Source organism: Drosophila hydei, unplaced genomic scaffold (genome assembly GCF_003285905.1).
Source record: "Drosophila hydei strain 15085-1641.00,03,60 unplaced genomic scaffold, DhydRS2 tig00000001-arrow-pilon, whole genome shotgun sequence".
Classification (NCBI taxonomy): Eukaryota; Metazoa; Arthropoda; class Insecta; order Diptera; family Drosophilidae; genus Drosophila; species Drosophila hydei.
Genome location: NW_022045643.1, coordinates 3601044 through 3626182, shown reverse-complemented (window position 1 = coordinate 3626182; position 25139 = coordinate 3601044). Strand labels below are relative to the sequence as shown.

The 25139-nt window shown below is 43.6% G+C and overlaps 3 protein-coding genes across 9 annotated transcripts in view; 2 read left to right on the top strand and 1 right to left on the bottom strand.

Moving 5' to 3' along the window:
• Positions 1–34: 34 nt before the first annotated feature.
• LOC111603731 (coiled-coil domain-containing protein 6) lies at positions 35–3282 on the top strand. 3 transcript variants are annotated; one of them, XR_002751700.2, is made up of 6 exons: positions 35–372; positions 1006–1126; positions 1183–1273; positions 1331–2164; positions 2223–2895; positions 2972–3282. XR_002751700.2 is itself a non-coding variant. In XM_023321442.2 (5 exons), the coding sequence occupies exons 2-5, from the start codon at positions 1011–1013 to the stop codon at positions 2727–2729; spliced, it is 1548 nt and encodes a 515-aa protein (XP_023177210.1). In that variant the 5' UTR covers positions 35–372; positions 1009–1010; the 3' UTR covers positions 2730–3282. The 3 variants fall into 3 exon arrangements, 2 of the variants coding, with proteins under 2 accessions (XP_023177210.1, XP_023177209.1); XM_023321442.2 differs by having other exon boundaries at positions 1009–1126; positions 2223–3282; XM_023321441.2 differs by having other exon boundaries at positions 2223–3282.
• A 219-nt stretch (positions 3283–3501) lies between these two features.
• Positions 3502–20665, top strand: LOC111603677. 2 transcript variants are annotated; one of them, XM_023321356.2, is made up of 6 exons: positions 3502–4583; positions 15532–15796; positions 15883–16932; positions 16996–17183; positions 17254–19672; positions 19732–20664. In XM_023321356.2, the coding sequence occupies exons 1-6, from the start codon at positions 4333–4335 to the stop codon at positions 19936–19938; spliced, it is 4380 nt and encodes a 1459-aa protein (XP_023177124.2). In that variant the 5' UTR covers positions 3502–4332; the 3' UTR covers positions 19939–20664. The 2 variants fall into 2 exon arrangements, with proteins under 2 accessions (XP_023177124.2, XP_023177125.2); XM_023321357.2 differs by lacking the exon at positions 3502–4583 and adding an exon at positions 13439–13597 and having other exon boundaries at positions 19732–20665.
• A 405-nt stretch (positions 20666–21070) lies between these two features.
• LOC111603719 (rho guanine nucleotide exchange factor 5) overlaps positions 21071–25139 on the bottom strand; it is a 28487-nt gene continuing 24418 nt past the window's right edge. For 2 of the 4 annotated variants that reach the window (XM_023321429.2, XM_023321428.2), the window contains exons 4-9: positions 24054–24274; positions 23000–23995; positions 22742–22943; positions 21662–22680; positions 21398–21602; positions 21071–21335 (exon numbers count right to left, since the gene is read on the bottom strand). In XM_023321429.2, the coding sequence (XP_023177197.2) occupies positions 21172–21335; positions 21398–21602; positions 21662–22680; positions 22742–22943; positions 23000–23995; positions 24054–24274 (2807 nt within the window). In that variant the 3' untranslated portion in view covers positions 21071–21171. Of the gene's footprint in view, positions 21336–21397; positions 21603–21661; positions 22681–22741; positions 22944–22999; positions 23996–24053; positions 24275–24370; positions 24822–25139 lie in introns of all 4 variants that reach the window. The other 2 variants (XM_023321430.2, XM_023321431.2) reach the window with 2 other exon arrangements.

Sequence of the window (25139 nt, the reverse complement as noted above, 5' to 3'; positions counted from 1 at the left end):
TTTGACATTTAGGTTTTTATAATATTTCGGTCACACTGTCGGTGCATTTTAGTTTTGCGGGCTAAACGGTCACACTGTGCTGCAAAGCAATTTTTTCGCATTATTCATTTTTAGTTAAACTTACAAAATGCTTTTGCGTTTTGGCAAAGTGAAAACCTATTAAATAGGTCTAGTTACTGGCTTACGCATATACACGTCCTCCGTACGCTAAACGCCAAGTAACACTGACAGAGCGCTGTCAAAAATTAATAAAAGCTCAATACTCGCCCTGACACTGGCAAGAAGCAGCAGCAGCAGCAGCAGCAGTAGCAAAGGCGGCGCGTAGTAAAAAAGTCTTATAGGGCGCCGAACAGAAGAGACGACAACGCACAGGTAAATGTTAATTAAGTGTAAAGGCATAGCGAAATGCTTGGCAAGTGTGCAATGAAAACTTTTCAATTTAAAAATCATTCGACCAACGCCTGAGCTGCAACGTCTTTGTCACCAGCTGTTGTTGAGAGGGACCACTGTGCAGAAGGTGGGCGCTGTTCCGCCCCTAGTTGTAAAGGGGGGGCTGGTAGTGATGGCCGTGGTGTCGATTCTCTGGAGCCGCCTGCAATGCGAGATGTCTCTGGCATACAATGTCAATGCCTGACCTTGTTCTTTTATCGATTTATAAAAATTGCATAAAAAGCCAAAAAAAAAAACTGATTTAAAATCCAACAGCAGAGGCAAAAATCAAGTGAACTGCACACAAGTGAAGGTTAAACAATTTTCTGTGGCACGGACGCTGTTTCTTTGTTTGCTGAAGCAACAACAACAAAGAAATATGCAAGAAATAAAATACCAACAGCTAAAACAACAACAGTGATCAGAGTCCCAGAAGCGAATACATTATTCTTTGTTGTCTTCTGCTGTTTTTCATTTCTTTTCTTTTTTTTAATTGAAATTCAAGCGAAAGCAGCGCAATGTAGAGGTGTTCAATTTAATTTGTTAGCATTGCGTTTATTTTCTCTACTTTTTCAGCAGCTATGGAAAGTCCTTGTGAGTCGGAAAGCTCGTTGGATGGTGGCACAATGCTGCCCCCGAGTCCCGTGTCCAGAGAGCAGCTGCAAAAACGCATCGAATCGCTCACACAACAAAACAAGTAAGTCAATCAACATACCTCCATCATATACAATAAATTTGAATGTTCCTTTGCAGAGTTCTGAAAGCAGAGCTGGACACATCCAAGACAAAATGCAAAGTGGTGCAGGAGGAGAATCGCTTTTTAAAACATGCATCGGTCATAATCGTAAGTAGTTGCAATACATGTTACAAAAATAGATATTAAAGTCTTGTCCTTTAACAGCAAGCCAAGGCGGAGCAGGAAGAGGAGTATATATCCAACACGTTATTGAAGAAAATTCAAGCGCTTAAGAAGGAAAAGGAAACACTGGCGCATCATTATGAGCGCGAGGAGGAGTGTCTTACAAATGACTTATCTCGCAAGTTGGATCAACTGCGTCAAGAGAAATGTAAGCTGGAGCAAACGCTGGAACAGGAGCAGGAGTGCTTAGTCAATAAACTAATGCGCAAGATCGAGAAGCTCCAAGCAGAGACAGATAATAAGCAAACCAATTTAGAGCAGCTGCGCCGCGAAATGGTCGAGCTGGAGAACACACTCGAACAGGAGCAGGAGGCGTTGGTCAATAAGTTGTGGAAGCGCATGGATAAACTGGAAACAGAGAAGCGCTCGCTACAAATTAAACTTGATCAGCCGGTCTCTGATCCAACAACGCCACGTGATATCACCAATAATGCCAACGGCGACACCGCCACTAATTTAAGCGCACACATCCAGACGTTGCGCTCAGAGGTGCTGCGTCTGCGCGCTAATCTCGCAACCGCCCAAAAGGAGGAGAAGTCCATACGGGAGGAGAATGCTAGACTTCAGCGGAAACTCAAACAGGAAGTGGAAAGACGCGAAGCACTGTGCCGTCATCTCTCTGAATCGGAATCGTCGTTGGAAATGGATGAGGAGCGCTTCTATAATGAGAATCTTATGGCCGGCAATCCGACTGCCGTAAATGCTCAAAGACAACGCACCATTAGTAGTCCCGTTTCGCACAGTCCCTCAAGTAGTCGCCCACTCAGTCCAGGCACAGCCGGACAAAATCGTTGTTATGCCTGCGGGCAACTTGTGGTAAGCTAATAGGAAGAGGTTCTTAAAAACTCTGATTTATATATTCCAAATTTTGCAGAATCGTCGCGCTAGCGAGCGTTTTATAAAGCCAGCACTGCCTACGCCCATGCTGGGGCTCAACACTTCTGCACCGAATGTGTTGACCAGCACAAATCCACTGATGGGTACTGGACCCACTGCCATCTATAGCGGCACAGCTGCTCCAGGCGTTGCTGGCACGGGTATTGCAAGTGGTTCTATGGCTGGCTTGCTATCAAATTTGAGCAACGAACGACTGAGCTTTGGTAATGCTGTTTTGGTTCAGAGCAATGCCGCCGCCGGCAGTGCGGGCACATTTGTGGCCGGCGGGATATTGTCATTGAATAATCAGCTAACAAGCACATTCAGCAGTGCTTCGTCCTCGTCATCCAATTTGATGAACATTTCGTCCAGTGGCAATTTGATCAACAGCAGCAGCAGCAACTCATCTTTATCGGCATTCACGCCCACCAACCAGCCAAGTGGTGCAGCCACGGCGTTTATACAGCCGGCCAGTCCCATGGACACTTCCGCATGCAAGGAATAGTTAGTTACTTAGGCTTTGCTGCCAACATATTTTCACACACACATAACAGAACACACATACACAACAAACACACACTTACACGCGCATACTTACACACAGCTAGGCACGCAAGCAAGCAAGCAACCAACCAGTTTAACGAAAGTATAAAACATTAAACCTTTATAATGTAAGCTTCTCTCTCTTTATGGAGCGGCTCAAAGTCGCACCATTTATTTCTATTTGATATCAAAATCTCTTTATAGTTATGGCGACAAACGTAAACACTTTCAATTATCTATGATATTCCTACATTGCATTGGTGGCAGGAATTACGAATTACTTAGCGCTAATGTCTAAGAATGAAATAACTTTTTTACTTATGTTTGGTTCAACTTAACTTTAAATGAAAAACAAAGAAAGAAAGAAAGCAAGCAAAACGCAAAACGCATAAGAAAACAGCAGCATATGTAATACCAATTTCCCACTTTCCCTCGCATGTATGTGGGTCTACAAATTTTTTGAAGTATGTATATGTAAGTCAACAAATAAAGTTCAATAATTAAAATCTATCAAATAAATATCTATAAATATTTAAAACATTTATTGGTTAAGCTTACAAATAACAGCCCATATTTAAAAGAAATATCGATAAGTTCTCGATATTCTCAATAACAGAAAATGTTAAGCCTCACAGCTCATTTGAGTAGTCACAGCTCTTTTGAGCAATAACTGTGCCATTTAAGCATAAGCTAACAGTCGGACAGGCAGACGCGGTGGTTCCTGTTAAGGTGTTAACATTAAAGAAGAATAACATTTGTTGTTGTTTTGGCGTCGAAGTCGCATGCATGCCGTTGAGCTGCGCGTCAAAGGAAAATTAAATACATAAACTATTTCGAAAAAAAAAGCAAAACAACAGCTGAATGCAGCATACGTATACATTTTTTGTGCGTTTTAAAAGAAAAAAGAGCTAGAAATAGCAAACTGTAAATACACATCTAATAAAAATAAGTTTCTTTTTTTGATTAAAAACTGCGAGAAAATAAATGCAAAATATATGTATTCCTGTTTATGTATATATATTGATCGCTTGTGAGATTGGCAAAGCCCATCGCGTCCGACGATAAACACAAAAATAGCAATATTCAATCAAAAGAACAGCAGCGCGTGTGTATTTTGGCTCAGACAGGAAGAGATCATTCGCCAAAAAGAGCAAACGACATAAGTATGTATGTGCATATTTATGTGTGTGTAAACACATAAGTAAATGTGAATAAAAAGAAAAGTGCAAAGCGAAAGTTCAATTGTGTAAAATCTTGAGTGCGTCAACCGTTTGTTTAGCTTGCGTATTTGTTTGTGTTCGTGCGTCTGGGGCAGTGCGCGTGTTAGACAAATATAACGGCAGTTGCAACGGGTCGTCGCCGTCGTCACTGCTTTCTATCCGCGATTCACATGTACAGCAAAAATAACAACAGCGACAACAACGAGAAGAACAAGAGCTACAAAACTAAAGGCAAACGGAAAAGCAAAAGGCAGAGCAATTGTGTTCAAGTGAATTGCAATAATTTGTGTCGGCTGACCAGATGTGTTTAATAAATGATTGCGATTGCGCCAGTTGTATATTATTATGGCCTTGTTGAATAAACTGTTCTTTCCGTCGGTACCAACACCACCAACCGTAGCAGCAGCACCACCCACGCAAGCGACGCCAACGGCAGCCCAATTCGTTGCAAACCAAACAACCCCAACAACAGCGCAGCCGACGCTAAATTATGGCCAAACAACAGTAGCGGAGGCGGCATCACGTACTCACGCCTCAGCCGGCAACAATAGTTCGGCGTCCGCAAAAGCTACGCAAACATCCAGAAATTATCTAAGGTAAGTGTTTGTCGTATTGTATATTTGTATATAAACACTTACACTCATACACACGCGAGCTCTCATATAGAGACGTAAAACTATTTGGAGAGGCACGTGTCGTGATAGTTAGTCATAAATAGGAGAAGCATGCTCATCACGCGCACATCTCTAGCAGATGTATGCAATGGTTAACACCTGGCGTTAAGTCGCCTGTAAAAGGACGGCAAAACAATGGCACACAACCCCTACAGTATACGTTAGGCAGCTGCACATGCAATCAGCGTGTGTGCAAAAAAAGAATAAATGAAACAAATAAATACTTATGCATAAGTATTAGAATGAAAGCATTTCCATTGCCTATGCCTAGCATTTGTCATTGTCAGCTCATGGTGCTCTTTATCTCTTCCTCTTTGAGTTTCGTACGCAAATTGGCGAGCGTAAACGGGGACAATAACCCAGCAAACATTTTGGCAAATGCTTCATTGCTCGTCACGTACGCCATAATGCAATATTCCCTATGTTTCCATCTTCCTATCTTCGTCTGTCCTTGTGTTTTTATATATGTATGTGTGTGGTCTGATATCTGTTGTTCTGCGTTAGAAGTCAAAGTGCAAATCAAAGGTGCGACCCCAACCAACAACACTATAACAAGCTCGCGACTGCGCTTCTGTTCTCTATTTTTTATTCGCCCTACTATATTCGTCTCACGCTCTTAATGGTGTGTTCGGCTAGTTTCGGTTTGTTGCGACGAGGTCTCATTTTGCCGCTCTCGCGCTCTCTCTTTGCCGATCAGCGTCGACAGTGGGGTGCCGTAGGCGTCTACGTATGTATTTGTGTGTTGGCAGTATATGGAGAGAGACGGTTGCCTCGAAGGCGGACGTAAGGCGCAAATGTAAATAAAAACGAATCACATGACTTGCTAATCGGCGTTCACAGTCGCTGCTTGCTCTCGTGATTATTATGTCATACACACTTTGTGGTTGGCTTCGCCACTGTTGGCTGCGCATAGGTGTGCGTGTGCGAGTACCCTTAAAGAGGAGGATATTTGAAATTGAACAGGTTTCTTGAGCTTTAGACCTTAAAATGATTCAATATGCATTCTTGGAAAGGGTATCTAATATTCGCTGATATGCGTCATATGCATTGCTCTGTTGATTTTCTGTTAATTCATTTAATTATTATTTATTACTGTTTATTTGCTTATGTATGCTGAACTGTGTGCGCGTTAACAATGTTGATTTTTGACGCTTGCACTCGCCGTCAACTGTTCTGATTGCGGTCTCTCTTTGTTTGTCTATCTGTTCGTATGTTTGTTTGTTTGTTTGCATATTGATTGTGCGAATGTGTGCGCGTGTATGTGTGACTCGATCAACAGCAACAACAATCATAATAATAATAAAGGGACCAGCAGCTATTTCAATTGTTCGTTTACAATTTGCATTTCCCCATTCAGTTCACAACGTGCGCAAATCGTTTGAATAGCATTTTTTTGTTAAATCGATTAACGCGATCAGCTTACACATACAGACGTAGCTGGGTGTGTGAGTAGAGTGGGGGTCTAAATGGGTATTTAATGGAGGTAGCTTCATGCCCCGCCCCCAGCACCCGGTTATGGCCGATAAGGCATAAAATGTAGCATATATCAGCGGCCTTTTGGCACATTCAAGTGTGTATTGGCCAATTCGTGGCAAAGGCATATACAAGTGTATATATCTGTACTTGTGTATGTACATATATACACGGGCATTTTAGTCGCGTTCACCGTGAAGAGAGAGAGAGAGAGAGAAAGAGAGTGAGAGATCGAGATCGAGCAGTTGCTGCACTCTCTCAAATCGCCATCACGTGATAAATTTTTTACTCTGCTAATTAAACGCGGGGTTTTTGCACTTTGCTAAATGTAAACTTCAAATTGTTGGCAGTTAAACTCATTGAGAATTGCTGCTGTTGTTGTTGTTGTGGCTGAAGCTGCCAGCTGGTGGGTGTGGCGTGTAGGGCGGGTGGGGTAGCATAATATTGGTATAGGTCAGGCTTTGGGTGCTGTAAACCAAATAAAATTCTGTTTGCTTTCGCTGACAGTTAACAGTTAATTTATTAAATTGTTTATATGGGCGACACGTTTGAGTAAATTTCCATTCCAAATGCCTATGTCTACGTGTGTGTTTGGGGCTGTCTCGGTGCTTGCGTGTGTATGAGTTTGTTATCGTTCATTTCCATTTGGCTTGCGACTAAATTCCTTAGAAAGTTCCTATTTATCTATACAGCTTTTTATCTATTACTAAAAGAGGCAACGAGAAGCAGCTCTATCGCAAGCGTGCGATCATCATAATCGTAATCATGGCTAGGACTGTGTGTATTTACTTAGCTGGAGAATGTCAGTCATCCATGCCAATCCCCTCACACTGAATCATGGCCAATTCATGTCCATACCTAGACATTTGCTAGTCACCAGCTAGTCATATGACCAATATGACACAGACACGCACTCAATATGCGAAATTTTTAGAGATAGATAAATAAATAATATGAAATAAACCAATGCCCAAATAACAAATACCCTGAATACAATATATTATATATATCAACTTTTGCATAGGGATTTAAGTAAGGATTAAGAAATTAGAAAGATATATCGAATGTGTTTTACTTGGCTATATCTTCGACCGGGCTAGATCGACTCAACTGCTAATACTAATATACTTTATATAGCATCAGCTTGCCTGCTTCATATATTTTAAGGAAGCCATCATACCTTGTCCAAACATTCTACATATAGGGTACACAAAATAAATAAATAAATGAATTGGTAAAACCAAAGCCTAACCCACATACCTAAATAAATCACACACAAAGATATTTTAACTATAAATGAATGTATGCACAGTAATTAGCACGTGGTTAATAAATTTATAAACCCTTATGTATGTGTATATATTTATACATCTGTGTATAAAGGTTGATTATTTATTTAGTGAGTATCCAACTTTCACACAAAATAATTCAATGGAGCACGTGGCCATATTTACGTACGTCTATATGACGATGTCTATGTACCAATTAGCACTCGATTGTGGAAATTTTATGCCAATTCGCATATATTGTCTGCATAAACTATATATGCATATATATGTATATATATATCGTGTGAAATAGTCGATTTATTTGATTGCTAATCAAATTCGTCACATAAATATAAATCAATCGACTGAAAATGTTATAAATAATTCGGTTTTCAAATCTATTGTGTGTGGCGGTTCGGGCCTAGCCGAATGCCAAAATTGATTGTAAATTGGAAATTCATTAAAAACTTGATAAGTGTGCGCGAATTGCTTAAACAAATACAGACAGGTGCATGCCTGTGTACCTCTGTGGACACATCAATCATTAGCGCTTCACTTACGTACGTAATCCCCCCTGGCTTATATGGTATATATAATAACTATCGTGTGATTTACATCGCTCCATTACGAGATCATCTAATGAGGCGCCCAACTGTCTGGCCATTTGCCGCACCTTTTGGCCACATGTCTTATATTTCTTTTCACTGTGTATATTTATTTGTGCATTTTGAATATTTTTTAAAACGTTTTTTTTTTTGTTTTTGTGCACCTTGAGCCAACATTTGCGTCGCAGCAGCCTCGTGTCTTATTGCAAATAGTTACCCTACCTTTATTATAATCAGTGGGTATATTTGATCTTAATGGGTGTACTCAAGCACCTCTCTCTGTGTGATATATATATATATATATATATATATATACGAGTGTTTAAGGCGTAGTCTCGCCAGTAAACAGTAACTAATAAATATGCTAACTATCCTTGAAAGTTGACTACAAAAATACTTCAAGTACTTAGATTGGGGCTTTCTTATAGAAACCATTCTCTTTCAGACAATTTAATCAAATTTGATTAAATCAGGTTGAAAAGACTTTCAAAAGTTTTAATAGTAAAGCATTTAAAAGTTGTTATTTAAGCAGCTGAAATGTATCCTTAAGTGAATATACCCTTTATGGGTTCGCTGCATTTCGCAGGGTATAATTATATTTAAATGCCAACGTTGTCGACTTTGCCACTGTGGCTCCATGTGTTAAAGTCTCGTGGTCTGCCAAGTCATATGAGTGAGTCGTCGCAATTGTTGTTGCTGCTGCTGCTGCTGCTGTTGATGTTGTTATTGTTATTGTTGTTGGGTTTGGGGACTGATAGCTAAAAGCGCGCTGCCTTGTCTACGACTGTCGACGTCGTCGGCGCTAATTATCAGTTAACAAAAATTGCTTTTGCTTTTCAACAAGCAACAGCAACACGTCAAATTAGAGACATAATGCCCAAAAAGTAGAAAGTGCTGCTGCCTGTCGGCTGTAAATAAAGCTGCTAAGCTCCGAGCATGTCAAAGGGAGCTTCTATTTAGACACACGGCGATATCTGAGGCATATATCAATCAACTTGGACAATCGATGCGATATATATTTACAGTTGGGATTCAAAGAATTCCATAACGGAAATCTTAGACTAGCGACAACTCCAGCAAATTATAATGCAATTCCAGCCATATCAATAGGAAATTTAATATATTTTCCTTTATTTATGTTAAGAAACTTCGCTTCAAAAGTGTGAGCTCAGTTTTCTTACTGGGTATTCAAGTTGTAAGCTGATAATGTTTATTTTTCTTTTCTCGATTTATGTGTAGTAATATTGGGTATATATTTACATAAACTGACTCTTGAGGCAGGAAGTGAATACGAGAACCAATGCAACAAGCATTGCCTAGAACCAAGAGACCAAGAGACTATATTATATACAATTTAAAGTTCTTAAAGAGCTGCCCGAATAAAGATATGTTACATAATTCATTCATGTGAATGACTCGATTCGCTTACACCGCAATGAATTCGCTCAAAAGGTTCCACTGCTTTAGACACTTATAATGAATTTCGCTGCAAAGAACTAGCTCAAAGAGTTGACACACCCATTTTATTGACGTCATGATATTCGCCGCACTTTGCAAGCTTAAAGGGCTGGCTATACTTGGACTATTGAAAACACAAATATAATCAAATTCGCCGCTTCTGGAAAGCCTTATCCATTTGCTTTCGCCGCATGTGGCTGACATCTTTGAGAGCCATAAGCAATTGACTTTCGCCGCCGTTTTAACACGTTTGATCAAGCACCTTTTTTTCCATTGTTCACAATTTCTGTGGCGTTTCGTCATCTTTGTTTCGAGTGTAACCAGCGCTTGACTCACTTTGTACACTAATCCCACATGTTACATGCTCAGAGGTAAAAGAGTCAACATTCCCCTTCCATCTTCCGACTGCTTGTTTGCTAAACAAGTTTTTGATTTTTGTGCTTCTGGTTTGCGTTTTTCGCTCTTTTGCGCTTTTATCGTTTTTCTTTTTCTTGCTTTAAATTTTATTTTTTTTTTTTATGGTTTGGTTTTAGTTTTATTCATTGATCGTTTTGGGCACGTGTCCGTGAATGCAGAGCGTGTGTGTGTGTGTTTGCATGTTCTTCTCGCTCTCTTGTCTCTCCTTCGCCTTCGCCACGTTCATTGTTTGCGCTGATTTTTAATTGTATTTGCGCTGTTTCAAGTGTCACTTGGCAATCAGTCCGCGTCGTCGTCATCGTTTGCACATTTGTTTGCCAGATACATTTCCCATGTTATGTGGCTATTACCTGGGCCCACTCTGCATTGCGACATGACAACGCTGCCAATTACTGGCTACAACAGCAACAACAACAACAAGCGACCGACAGGAACAACAAAAGCAGCAGCAGCAAAAGCCTTTTGCCAATTTGCTTTGAACTTGACATTCGATTATTTGCGCACTTGAATGGGCTTAGTTGGCGGGGGTGAAGGTCAGCTTTATCTTTATTTATTTATATGTAAGTATGTGTGTGTTTATCTGTAGGTATATACATTTAATATGTGTGTACTTATAATGGCTGCATCTCATGATAATGATAGTCAATTTGTTGTAGCTTACAAATAGAATGAAAGTAAGCACCCATTACGGTCCGCAAGTCGAAGAGTGACAGACTAAAAGATACTCTGCAGTACGTGGCCTTCAATTTGAAAATTTCAAATTTTTGCGTTGCTCTAAACATAATCAGTATTTAATATAAATATATTTACTGATCATGAATATATACATATATACATATATAATATAATATATATATTCTTCTGCTTCCTTTTGCCTTTGCATATTACATTCGCACATTTGTAATCTGTGTCGCTTTTCGCCCCTTATTAATAGGCACGGGGTATAAAATAATAAAACTTTTCGCCGTGGACGGCGACGTCGCAGCTAGCGTCGCTGCCGACTCTTGCGCCTTTGTCGCCACAACAGCAGCCGCTTGTTGTCATTTTCATTGTCGGTTGCTGGCGCAGGCAGCGACGCCATCGTCGCCATTGTTGGTTGGTTTGGTCATGTGACTTGAGTTGTATGGAGCAACTGGTTGTTGTTGTTGTTGTTGTTGTTGTTGCTGCTGATATTATTGTTTTTGTTGTTGTTGCTGTAGTCGCTTTGGAAATCTGTTTTTATTTGCACGCTCTCTTTCATATATATATATTTATATACACACATACAACGATAGAAAAAGAGAGTCCACGCTGTGTAATATGATTAACAGATGTTGCCGAATGATTTGATTATGGCCACCAATTACATTTATATATAGTGTCAAATGCCGTCATATATATATATGTACATAAATATGTATTTAAATCAATTTATAGTAAATCCAAAGGGCTAATACAATGCCTAATTCAACGCGTTCACTGATAAGGCATCAACATATCAATCAAAATTATTGTACAGCTTGCCTTGGCCCAAAGACGAGACAGTCGACGTGGAAGGCAGAAGAGTGAGGAGGCCGCAATCTGCTTCAAGTGCTGGCCAGAGTGGCTCTTTAAACATACACATACATACATACATAAATGCAGACATATATAAGCTTTTGCATATATGAGTTAATGTATTGCTTTGTATGTATTTGCTTAGTCTTGTTGCCTTGTTTTTTTCTTTTCATTTTTATTTTATTTTATTGTTCGCTTTTGTTTTGCATGCGTAGCTGAAAAAAATAAATAAAGCATGTGATCCCATGGCGTATGCCAAGAACAAGCAGAATGGGCAACATCTCGCAGCATAGGAGTGAGCGAGAGAGCAAGACAGCAGCATATCAGCAAGCAGCTCAAGAGCTCTTCACTCTGCAGTCAAGCACTGCACCGAAGCAATACATACCCTTGCACTACAGAGCAGAAATTACTCTTCTCTTCTTCCATTCCACTCTTCTTCTCCTGTAGAGTGAAGCACTTGTAAATAATCGTTACCTACAACCTTGTCTCGCTGAGTTCGATTACCTTGTGGCATTCAATCGAAGTGCCACGGAATACTCTGGAAATTTATTTTTAATGGGTATTTTATAGTTATATATACTCTAATAATACATTTTTAATTGCCAAATGAGAGAGAACGTGTTTCGCTTAAACTTTAAATTTCACCATTGCCTTTTTCTTTGCAATCAGTTAAAAAAGTTCTGCGAAATAATCGAATTTACAACTAACAGCTGAAGTACGTAGAAGATAATAATTAGGCTAGGCTAACTATAAATCTATGATATATAAGAGCTTTATTATAGCAAAATTTATAATTAGATTTGCAATTGTGACGAAATTTCCAAGCAATCTTTATGATCCATAATCATATCACTATTTATAGACTTTATAGAGTGAAAAACATTTATATATATGAATATATATCATAATAAAGTTATTATAACCTTTAATATACACAATAAATATTATTATATTTAACATTTTCATCAATATTTATAGTTTCTGTAGGAAAAGTTTGGAGTCTTATGCCATTTTTGATAGAATTAAACTCCTAAGTAATGTCTATTTGCCTTTTATGGACATGAACTGATAAAGAATAAATTATATCTATATATATATATATATATATATATATATATATATATATATATATATATATATATATATATAATTATTAGATCGAATACGCCATCAAATATAATCCAAGCTATCCAACTAAGCATTTATTATAAACAAATAAAAGGCAATTGAACGTTAAAAAAACCCACACACCCAATGAAAGTGCGTAGACCCTGCTGATAAGTCGACAAATTTAGCGATCGTTCGATAATTATATATGTGCTCATTGATCTCTTTTTTGCCATGGCTGATCGACGCGCCAGGTGACGCGCTGACAGGGTGACAGGTGATAGTTTGCTGGTTGCTCCATCGCTCATAGCTCACGTAGACCCCAAGTCAGGTGCAAAGGTTAATTATTATTATTATTATTTTTTTTTTCAATATAAGTTTTGCACTAACTAAAACTTGGTGAACTTTGGGCGCCAGTTGCCGGCTCTAAACAAATCCATGAATTGTCTCGACTGTTAAATATTTTCAAAACACAATATATTAACACATCACATCGTCTGACACTCCCAAGACAAGGTATATATGTATATATAGGAGGGTGCCATACATGTGATGCTCGCAGCTGGACGGGAATCATGTGAGCGCGCGCGCTCCTCAATTGATGCCGCTTGCCCCAGCCCCAGCTCAAATCGTTGCCTATCTGCATAACTATATATATAAGCTATATATACATATATAAGATATAAGAGTGTATATATATATATATCGATCATGCGAGTACTTGTTCGTACTGGCGTTCATATTCAGACTCGTTCTGTTTATCGTCGTTTATTTAGTCGACACCGGGACGATCCGATGCGATCCGATTGCGGTTCCGATTCCGATTCCGATTCCCTAGTAGACAGTTCCCCCATTCGCCATTTACGATTCGTAGCGCCTTGAACTTCATTTGTCGTCTAGCATCGCGACCATTAAGATTGTTTTTCCATAACGTCGCGATCTTAAATCGTATTTTTTTTGTTTTTTTTTTCGCAACTGTAAATGTAATTACGCTCGGTATTTAGTTACGTTTGATCAACATATCGATTAATATCGATTCGATGCGCATGCATACGGCGCCATTTAAGTATGGGTACGTCTCCAGTTGGACTTCAGCTGGATTCTTATTAGAATGTCGCTAAGTCTTTAAGTACAAACGGACCGACCAAATTCTGGGGCACACAAGCACACGCCTACACACACTCACACACACACACACACACACGCACCAACATATGTAGATAGAGAAAGAGGGAGACAGAAAGACAGGGAGCACACTCGTGATCCAGTCGGGCCCACTAACTAATCTATGTATGTGTACACAAAAATTCCCCCCGCCTTATCGCGGTGGCATAAAACAAAATGAAGCAATAAAACAGGTGCCTCCGCGTACCCCCACCTGCCCGCGGGCGGACCCAGCTCCAACTCTGCCACTAGCAGTCATAAGCAAACAGAAAAATTCGTTAATTATAGCGCTAATTTAGGCAGTTGGCGCAGTTTCAATTTAGTGCTACTTATTGTTAGACGAGCCATTTATAAACCCCACTAAAAATAATTTAGCTCAAATCTGCGACGCCTCAAATTTAAGTGGATGTGACGGCGTGCCTAATGGAAAAGTCGCAAGCCACAGGAATGCGACTCATAATTTGAATTTCCCTTAACACTAATCCCAACTAGTCGTCTCAATGGTCAATCCAGTTATCGGTCATAGTTGCCAGATCTTATCGTGTTGCTACTCGGTGACATCGTAAATGCGAATCAGCGAACATAAAAAGCGAAGTCTTCAAAGCAATCGCCATTTCGGGCAGATTTTCATTTTATCGTGACGAATCGTCACGTGCCAAGTGATTCTATTTATAGAGCGGACAACATTTACCCAAATGACCCACTCGACAATAAAATAGCGCAAAGATGTGCGCATTATACGAAAGTCGTCAGCAATTCGCCTAGACAGAGACAGAGATCGAGATAGAGGTGCAGACTGCGAGGCAGAGCGAGACAGCGACAGTTAGAGCGACATAGACACTGCAGTTGATCGCTGTATTGGAGATGAGCAATTGCTGCCTGTTAAAAAGGTATCTGAGTCACGGATCACATTTCGATCATCAGATATCAAATCACATGAGCACTTGAGCTCATCGCAAGATCAACAAATGTACTCTAAGTAAACTTTGCGATTGAGCTATTCAAATGGAATTACTAAATTTAGCAATGAATTCAAAGAAATATCGGTTTTATGTTAAATGATCAATGACTAAATTAATCAATTGATATAAATTGAGTATTTGTAAGGCTCTGAGGCGTAGCTCGACATCTGTTTTTGACACCGGGTTACAGATGCGGATTGAAATGTTGACATTAAGGTGGTTACAGGGTATTTTTTAGTAGTAAAATATCAACTAAAGATATTTTTTGAATTCTGGTTATTTAAGGAGCTCTTTTAGCTAGGTAGAGGGTATTTGTGAGTGATAAGTGTAAATCTGGAGAACTATTCCAGACGTACAGGGTATTTCTGAGCAATAGGTTAGCATTTAGAGCATATATTCTATACATACAGGGTATCTTTTGCTAATATTTGTTCAACTATGACTCTTTAAAATAGGTTTAGGATATTTTCTAGTAGACACTGTTCATGCAGAATTTTCTAATATTTTTATACTTGGATACAGGGTATTTTTTAGCACTGATGTGTTTGTCTAGAGTATGTACTCAAAGCTGGGTACAAGTTAAGAGTGTTCGCTTGTTTAGAGATCTTGCATATACTTGAAGCTGAGTACAGGGTATCTGCTGGTAGTGATCGCTTATAAGATCAGTTCTTGTAACTATGTATAGGGTATATATCTTTCATCTAATCTTTTCAGCAGTCTTCAATATCTGCTACTAATCAAGCTATATGTTTTCTTGGGAGTTAAGAAAGAGTGCCAACAATACTTTCCTCTCTCATAAGTTTTTCTGCTCTCTTCAGCTGTTCCCATGCTCTCTCTAACACAAAACTAATAGTCGCTTTATTGGTATTTCCCTTTACAGCCAATTCCCCTTCGATGCCAGCCAGGTGCGCGTGCTGCTGTACAGAGAGGACGACAGCCATGGCAGACGTCTGCTGTTCGACTCGCATGCACTGCAGAAGGTGACGCTAAAGGATTCAACCAACAGCAGCAGCCGTAGCGGCGGTAAATTCCTCAAGAATGACAAATTCACATCGCTGCAGAATGGCAAGATCCAGGCCAAAGCACATTCCAGCAATAGCAACGGCAGTAATTTGATCGAAGTATGTCCCGAATATGGGTACAAGGTGAGCAGACCTCAAATCAAAGTCCTGATTAATTTATTAACTCTATCTATCTATCTCTCTCTCTCTCTCTCTCTCTTATCTCGCAGCACAATCGTCCAACGGGTGCGGATATTACGCCCATTGGCGAGATGGTCTTTGGCTCGCTGGCCATGTCCTTTTGTGGCACAGCGCTCAAGGTGCACTGGCTGCCGCAGCCAGCTAGGATACTCTGCTCCCAGGTGTATCTGACGCCCTCGGCGAATGGTGTGGCGGGCGGTGCCGGAGCAGGGGGTCAATCACCCTATTCCACGGTCTCCATGAACAGCCTAACGCCTCGCAGCTCCATTTGCAGCGAGCATGGCTCCATGGACGGTCTGTCTATGAACTCCTTCTCCATGCCGTTCAGCGTTAGTGTGGGCAGGCATATGAGTCTGACCCCACCGCTGGACGTGCCCGCACCCGATCAGCAATCACTGTCCATTGCGGACAGCGGACCGCGCTTCTCCTCCACCTACAGCAATGCCACCGATTCGGGTTACTCGGCCAGTGCCAGTGGCAGTGGCACAGGCGGCGCCTATTCCAGTGGAGACCAATGGTCGTATCAGTATTCCACGCGCAGCAGCTTTGGCAGCGTACTCTCCGATCAATCGGATGCGATGCGCAAGCTCAGCCTCGACGACTGGGCCATCTATGCCAGTTCGCCCCATCTGGATGAGTTTGCCAGCGACGGCTGCTTGCAGCGCCGAATCTCGCGCAATTTGCGCACCTCCTTCGAGTACGAGCATTCCAAAAACGACTTCATCGGCTTCTTCAGCGACAACTATGCTGCGATCACAGGCCAGGCAAATGGAAGCAATTCGGCTGGAGCGGCCAATGCCACCGGCGGCAGTGAAGGCAGCGGCATGGCTCCACCTCAGTACAGGCGGGCGAGCTACTGTGCGAATGAGTCGCGCAGCAACCCAGAGATGGGTCGGCGGCAGGCGAATCTGAAACGGAGACCAAGGCTCGGTCTGGCTGTGTGCATTACCATGAGCGAATCCTTCGAGGAGGAAATGGAACTGTTCTGCAGCGAACATATTGCTCTGCTGGAGTCGATGCTGAGTCGTCTGAGGGCAAGTACGGAGCACGCCTACATCAATCACAAGAACTTTCTGCAGGTGAGTTGCCTTGCAGATCGCATAATTGTCGTATTGCAAATAACAGAATCGATGTCCCTGCAGATCATGTTCCAGGCCTGGCAGGACACGCAGCAGTGGTTCAGCGATCTGTTTACTGCGCCCCGTATTAAGACGCCCGTTTGGCTGAGCATTACGACCAGCGGCAGCAAATACTCCAAGACTGTGGCAGAGCGATTCATCAAGGAGCTGTGCGATCTGCTCTCCTTTGCCGACACCAAGGACTCCAATTTGTAAGACATACATCCTCAGTCCTCAGTCACGTTCAGGTGATTCTTATACTTCTATCTCCTCTGCCTGCAGCTTCATCAGCACCATGTTGACGGGCATACTCACCTACCATCTGGGCTGGGTGGCTACCGTATCCGCGTTCAACAGCTCCAGCTCGCGTCGCTCCAGTGCTTCTGCCTCTGCGGCGGCGATTGAGCAAAGGGCTAAACTATTGCAGGTCTCGCAGAAGCATCCGTATAATGCGCTATGGGCGCAGCTGGGTGATCTGTATGGTGCCATCGGTATGCCACCCAAGCTGGCGCGCACCATTATTTATGGCTCGGAAAAGATGTGGGTGGAGAAGCTGCTCAATGTGCTCACATATTTCATACGCTGCAGCGAGGTGCGACGTGCAGCCAAACGAGAGGACTTCAACAAGCAGCTCATCAATGAGCTGGTCATTAGCCAGAGCAATCAGGAGCGGTACAGGAGTCCGCCCACAATGCGAAGCCGCGCAGCTGGAGCTGGTCCTGGCCTTACTCGGACAAGCACCTGCAAACAGAATCTGAATGCGATTGTGGACGATGCTGATTTGGAGCAACAGCAGCTGAACGAACTGAACAGCGGCGAAGATGAGGAGTTGGATGACTTGCTGGAGCCGGATGCCAAGTTTATCGGCACTTCGAAGAAGAATGAGATTCCCAATGTGCTGGCATTTCGCGATTCGCATTTTGTGCAGCAGGAGCTGCGCATTGGCAACTACCTCATGGACACGGGAATCGAAAAGAAGACCCTGCTCGCACGCCAGGCTCAACAATATCTGCGCACAGACAAGGATGGACGCATACGGTTAACTGTAACGACGCCGGAGAATGTGGAGCTGTGCATGGAGGAGGACTCGAATGCCGGCTCTGTTGGCACCGGCGGCAGCATTGATGATGGCGCCATCGAAGCTCTGGAGTTCGATGAGAGCCGAACGGCCACAACAACAGCAGTAGAAACGGAACAGAATTCTGTGTTGCCCAGCAAGAAGAACTTCTTCTGGAACATTGTACCCACTGCAGGAGTTAAAGAGGGGCTCAGTCTTAACGATATGGTGCAGCAGGGTGTGAAGATCATAAATCGCAAGCTCGAGCGCCGCTGCAGTAGTTATTCCGTGGAGACTGACACCTCGCCCGTTGGCAATGATCTGCAAGAGCAACTTAGCCAGGATCGACGTGTCTCACATTTGTCGCTCTCGTATCTAATCACACAGAATAGCATGGGCAAGAGCGATCGCATGACGTGGGGCATTGAGCCCATCAAGGAGAATGTCAGTCTCGAAGAGCAAATCCACTTTGATCTCTCTCAGAAACTCATTGAACGGGACCACGGCATTTGCCGCCAGACCTCAACGGACAACGGCAATGGCGTTGTGTTTGTCTTAGGTGACAATGAGCCGCTGATCAATCTAAAGAAGAGCAACGAGGATCTCACAGACGATGCCAAGCCAGCAATGCTGTGCGCCCTGCATCAGCACACACATAACGCCTCTATGGCCAACAAAAAGAACTCAGGCATACAGTTTAATTTCGCGAAGTATCCGCAGATTGCAACCAACTACATGAAGAGCAAGAATCTGCTCATGTCCAACTATGATCTACTCATGGATAAGGCCAGCAAGCTGGAGGCCAATGAGTCATTGAAGTCCAGCGACAGCAGCGTAACCCTCCAACAGCAGCAAGAGCAACAACTACAGAAACAGCAGCAGCAACATCAAGCGGAACTGGCAGCCAGCAGCAGCTCAACGATTTCGGCCACAGCTGTGGGCAGCGATCGTTGCATATTGTGCAACAGCGGTGGCACATACCAAACGCCCTCCAATGCCACCGAGCTGGAGTTTGAAACGGATGAGGTGCATTGCTATAACGAGAGCAGCAATAACAGCTCCAGCGCTCTGCAGCCGGTCAACTCGGCTGCCTCGATAGATACGCTAAAATCTATGCCCGAGCCGCCAACTACGCCCAGCTATACGAGACGTGCGCCACCCAAACGTGTGCCCTCCCAGCGCAGTTCCGTCTCCTCGGTGGCTGCCAAGTGTGCTGCTGTTAATGAATCCCAGCAGATGCTGAAGCTGCCAGTACCTGGCATCAAGGAGCTGCCCCAGGAGGATGAGCCACCAGGCGATAAGTTACGTGCCGGTTTCATTCCATCGCTTATGCTGAGCGTAAGCGATCACTACGTCTCCGATATGGTGCTGCAGGGCACCTGTGCTGCGCCCTATAAGTGGGAAATGAATCTACGTGAGGATCTGGCGCTGGCCGCACGTTCCGCCTCACTAATCTCACAGCCAGCGGAGAACATAGCCATTGTAGCGGACATGGACAAGTGGGATGTGCGCCTAATCTCCTCACAGGCGCAGCAGTTTCCTTACGCCGGCGGCCAAAGCTCCCCGGTGGGCATGTCCCAACTGGTTTCGAGTATGCTAGAAGCTGTACAGGCTATGCACGTGGGCGGCATACCCGCTTATGAGGTGAGTCCATATCATGTCGGACTTTCCACAGATAAAACTAATAGATTCCGCCTTTGTAGTGTCTGTCCTTTTTGGAGTCCAAGCTGCAGGAGATCTATATGCAATCTGAAACTCTAGCCGCCTTTCTGCTGGAAACAGATCCCTGCCGGTTGGGGGACATAACAACGCCGCTGCAGCTCTCGGAGAACGATGTACCGCTGCTGCTCTCCATTGCCTACATACACACGCCGAAGATCAGCCGTAAATGCGGCATCAGCTTCAGATGACAAACCCGTCGAAGCCAGACCAATCATTGCCAACACATATTTAATATAACAAGCACACATCATCATACAACGTCATCTCACGCATCATCCAAAGCGAAACAAGCAAATACTCCAGCGAATTTTTATTTCACTGACTTTGTGATATATATTTATATGAATAATATAGCGTATAGTGAAAGCAGGCTAAATTTAGGTAGGACTTTAGTTAAGGCAGCTTAACATAACAAACAAACAAACAATGAAACACTCATATAATATAGAAACACTCATGCACCGTTCATCGATCATCGCATAAGCACATTTAATAACTATTATAACTATATATACCATACAACGTTTTAATTTAGGGAGCCCACTCATCGCAGTCACATTAAGAAGTATTGTAAATTATTTGATCTAGATTTAGTTAGCGTGATTATATGTTCACGATTTAGCAGCACTCCAGTCTGTTATCGATCGATCGATCGATAGACCGGGCGAACGACCGACAGATAGACAGACGGACCGACCACTGTATCATGTGCTCGAGCAACGTGTAGTGTTTGTATTAGGTTTAATAATTTATGACAGCAATAATCTATTAATCGATTTAATTATATTATACAACCATACAATATACGTATAAATAAGTTTATACTGAAATTAAATATGGGGACATCGGTTAGCATTCGGGAATTAACTATAAACACACGTGTATACGTAAGCAATGAATAAGTTTATATAAATATTTTTGAAAGAAATAACAAATTACAAAAAAAAACACTAGTTGAGTCTATTTAATTTAAAACATACCCCTGGAAGATGTAAGTATTAAAGATCGCACTATTCAAATATTAGATTATACCATATTATCAGATACTTACGTTGAATGAGAGCCCGTTGGCTGCCGGCAAAACTTTCTGCCTACTTTTAGGCCGCAATACAATATATCATAATTTTAATATTTCTTTGATTTAATATATAACATGCATATATATTTATACATACATAAAGATAACATGCATACATACATACAGATTGCATTTGAATTTTTATATTTTATAACTAATGCACATAATTTATAGGGCAGTAATTTTTATGATTTCTTTGCTTGCCTTGTAAACAATTAATTAATTATCACATTTTCTAAATCGATATATATATAATGTACTTATATAAATTGTATTGATGGACTATTTGATTTGAATACTCGGCTCAATTTATTGTGGCCGTAATTGGAGATGGCGTCGAGAATCATTTGCCCTTCTGCGCCTCCAAATAGGTGGCGGTAAAGGTGAGTAGGCGATGTCTCTGCTTCAAATTGCGTGCGCGAACATGGGACGAATTCAACTCCTCGGTATAGCTGCCGGGAAACCAGCCGACAGCTCCATCCCGAATACGTTCGCCCTGATACCAACCTAGATGGGGAAAGGGATGTGAGCTAAAATGTATATCAATTTCTATAATCGATCACACTTACCATCCGGCAGCTTGCGTGACACATTAACCACGTCGCCCAGCTCCAGCTGTAGCACATCTGGCTCATCAGATTCGTAGCTGTGCTTGGCAATAACCTGCGGACAGTCCCACGACTCGTACAGTTTCTCACCAGGCGTTTCCGCCTCCGGTGGACGCATGGCCTCCAGCCAGCGCTGCTGGTCCGACACTGATGGGCACGACAGCACCTGAATGAAGGAATTCGGATAAGTTGCTATTCAATTGGAATTAATGTATGTGAACCTACAAGTTCTATTGTCTTGCGCTCATTGTTCTCCAGCAGCGTCATCAGCATGAGATTTTTGCTAGTCGGATCCTTGATGTCTTTGGTGGGCAGCTGGGGCAGATTGTCGCCAGATGTAAGGGTCAACATACTCCTTGGACAGTAGTCGAACACCGAAAAGTTGGACTCGCCCTTGCGTTTGCAGAGCACCAGCAGATCGGAGAAGAGGAATGCATAGATGCTCGACTTGGTGAAGCGTTTGCCAAACGTCAGCTTCGCATCATCGCCGCGCCACATTAGGTGAGTCAACTCACCCCGTTTGACCAGAAAGCGAGGCTTGGCCCCCTGCTTGGGCACACCCATTGGCGTAATGGCAAGGGCGCGTATATGACTGGGGAACTCTAACTGCTTGGAGATACGCTCCAACTCGTAGGCTTGCTCACAACGATTGGCTGCCTCATTGCACTGGGCGACGATTTTCTGGACGAGCGCCAGGGCTAGTTTCCAGCTTTCGTACTCCTCGGCATTGTGTGGTGACTCCTTGCTAAACACCGCATCGATGAGCAGTGGAAGACGCGTGATTCGCTGCATGGGCAGCATGAGGAATGAATGCAGATTGAGTCCACAGCAACTGGGACTGGACTCCAGCTTTTCCAGCTGCTGCTGGAACGCTCCATTCTTGGCCTCCTTCAAACGACGCAGCGTGCGATCCATGCGTCCCTGATGCTCACAGAATGTGATGTAGACATGGAAATGCCGCTCAGCAATCTCATAGATGCAACGGCTCAGTCCGACCAACATAATATTGTTCTGCCAGCAACATTCCAGTTCGGTTAGCAGACGCTCCGAGCATTCATGCACGGGCACAATGTAGGAGAATAGCGCCTTGCGATCCTTCGTGCTTAGCACGGAGCTATCGCAGAAGGCGGTATTGTTCATAAAGTGGCGACGCAACAGATTGAGAGACTTCAAATAACTCGCCTCCGAAGTCATGATCTCGAACTTGGCCTCCTGTAGGCCACGCTCCCGCGGCGTCAATGTAGCTGCAAGCAAGCATAAGTTATAGAAATCAAGTTTACCATATAGTTAAGCTTAGATGCTTACGTAGAATGCAGGAATGGATGACCTCTGGTATTTCGCTCCACAGCGTACGCGATGGCCCGTTCTTGGGCTCCACCAGCTGCAAAGCACTGGGACGTGGCTTTTGGGTCTGCTGCGTCGGTTGAGTTTTGGAATGCGCATTCTGCCCAATCTCCTCATAGCCATCCGTTGAACTCTCATGCTCCTCTAGATCACGTGTAATGGACTAGAATGGATCAAGATTAGTATTTGGTTTATTTATTTAAATTTGGGTTCGCTTACCTCCAGCTTGGCTGCGCTGTAGACCTGGTAAAGTGGTTCGTTGAAGAACAAGCTGTGCGGCTGCAGCTCATCGCCCAGACCCGCCTCGTTGCCCGTAGAGACGCCAGAGCTGCCGCTCGAGCTGGCCACGGAGATGCCGCTGGTCTGATACAAGCCTGACTCGGTATACCATGAGCTGCTGCCGCCACCAGGCGTGATCGGTGTGGGCGTGGCTGGTTCATCATTACCATGTGGTGTTGTTGGCGCTGTTGTTGACTGTTTGAAGACACCGCATTCCGCATACCAAGAGGTGGGTGAATGTGGATCCAGCTGCGTTCTATTGCTACTGTTGCGCAGTTCTACTGACGGCGGCGGCGGTGGCGGCGGATCATGCGGGCGCACGCCAATAGTGGTGCGACGACGCATGGCCTTCGCTTCCTTCTTGGTCTTCCGTGCAATCGTGGAGAACTTTTGCGACTCAGCGCTGGGCGTTGACGGCATAACGGGTATATCGCCCGAAGACGCCTTCTCCGAGAAGCCCGAATCCAGTTCGCCAGAGCCGTGATGCTCCTGCTGCTGCGGCGTTGCGGGATCCTCAATGTAGAACGTGCTGCGCGTTGGCGTCAGCGCCGCCAGCTGTTTCGTATCAAAGGTGGCGCCTACCAGGCTCTTGCGTAGCCTCGATCTCAGACTCTTGCCATTCTTTTGCTTGGGTCTCAGCAGGCTAGCAGATGACGACGACTGCTGCTGCTGCTGCTGATCCTGTTGACTCTGAGTGGCTAGCAGATTGCGCTCGGAACTGCTCAACGAGCCGGCCGGCTCATATTGCTCCTGCTTGCGGCACTCCACATAGAACTGTGCGCCGCTGTTCTCGTAGATCTTTTGCTGGCTGCCCTTCTGCGACTTCTTGTTCGAGATAAAGTCCTTGAATTTGCGCACTATGGCATAGACTTGATTCTGTGGCGCCGGCGGCAATGGCAGTCGATGATTCCGCATATCCACGCCGCTGTCATTGTGCTGCCAATGGAATTGGATTAGATGTGGTGTCTACTCTCTTAAGACTTGGAATACTTACGTGCTGCAGGCGCTGCTCTGGCTCCGTATGCTCATCGCTGTCTGTTTCAAACGAATCGTAGTCATCCGAATATATTTGATGTTCGCCCAGCGCATGCGCCGATGCTGATTGCTGCTTGCTGCGCTCCTGATGCCGTTTGTGATGCTGCCCGGGCAGCAGCTGCGTCGAGTGACGCTTGTTGAGCATCGGCGACAACGTCTCGTAATAGTGGTCCGAGTCATCTATGAAGCAGAAGAAGTGAAAAGGCAATTAACTGATATTCAATTCCCACTCAATCCAGGTAAACTCTTCTGCTCTTGGCTGCTGCCTAAACGAACCTACAAAACTGCTGACCAGCACGCACTCTCGATTCGCATCGCCTGGCTCCACATGGCGAACACGCAGCACAGTTTGGTGCATTGGCAGGCGACGCTGCTGCAGCAGTTGTTGTTGCAGCTGCCGCTGCTGACTGATAGCGGCTGCCTCATTCTGATAGATGGGCTCCGGCCCTGGCTCCAACTTGGAGATTGGCTCGGCATTCAGGTAAACACTGCTCGTTGGACACGTGATGCTCACCTCGCCCACAGCGCGTGGCCGACGCTTGCGTGGCAGTGTGACCAGCTGCTGCTGTTCGCCTGAGGCGTTACCATGCGCGTGGGCGTGGCTGCTTTGATTGCTATTTGTACTCAGGCTGCTCGTGCAGCTGAGACGTTGACTGTGATTAAGGCGCGTTGCCATCGCAGCATATTTTAGACACTCAATGCGTTTGCTCTCCTATCGACTACTGCACTAAATGAACACGAAGAATTAATTCAATGTTTTGTTGCTGTTGCTGTTGCTTTTGTTGTTGTTGTTGTTACTGTTGTTGTTGCAGCTGAACTCTTGAACTCCCTTTGCAGTGGCTCAATTGAAAGCAATTAAGCGACAGCGTTTATTGCCCTTTTATAGCTGCCTTAAGGCAAAGGGAAGTTTGCAGTTTCTTACCAGCGAGGGCTGTCTCTAAAGTTTACTATGCACTGCAAACATATCTCAATGCTGCAACAGCTGACAGATCTTTAATTATTTAACATTGAGCTACAGTTAAGCTTGCACTTTGTTGCGAGGGGT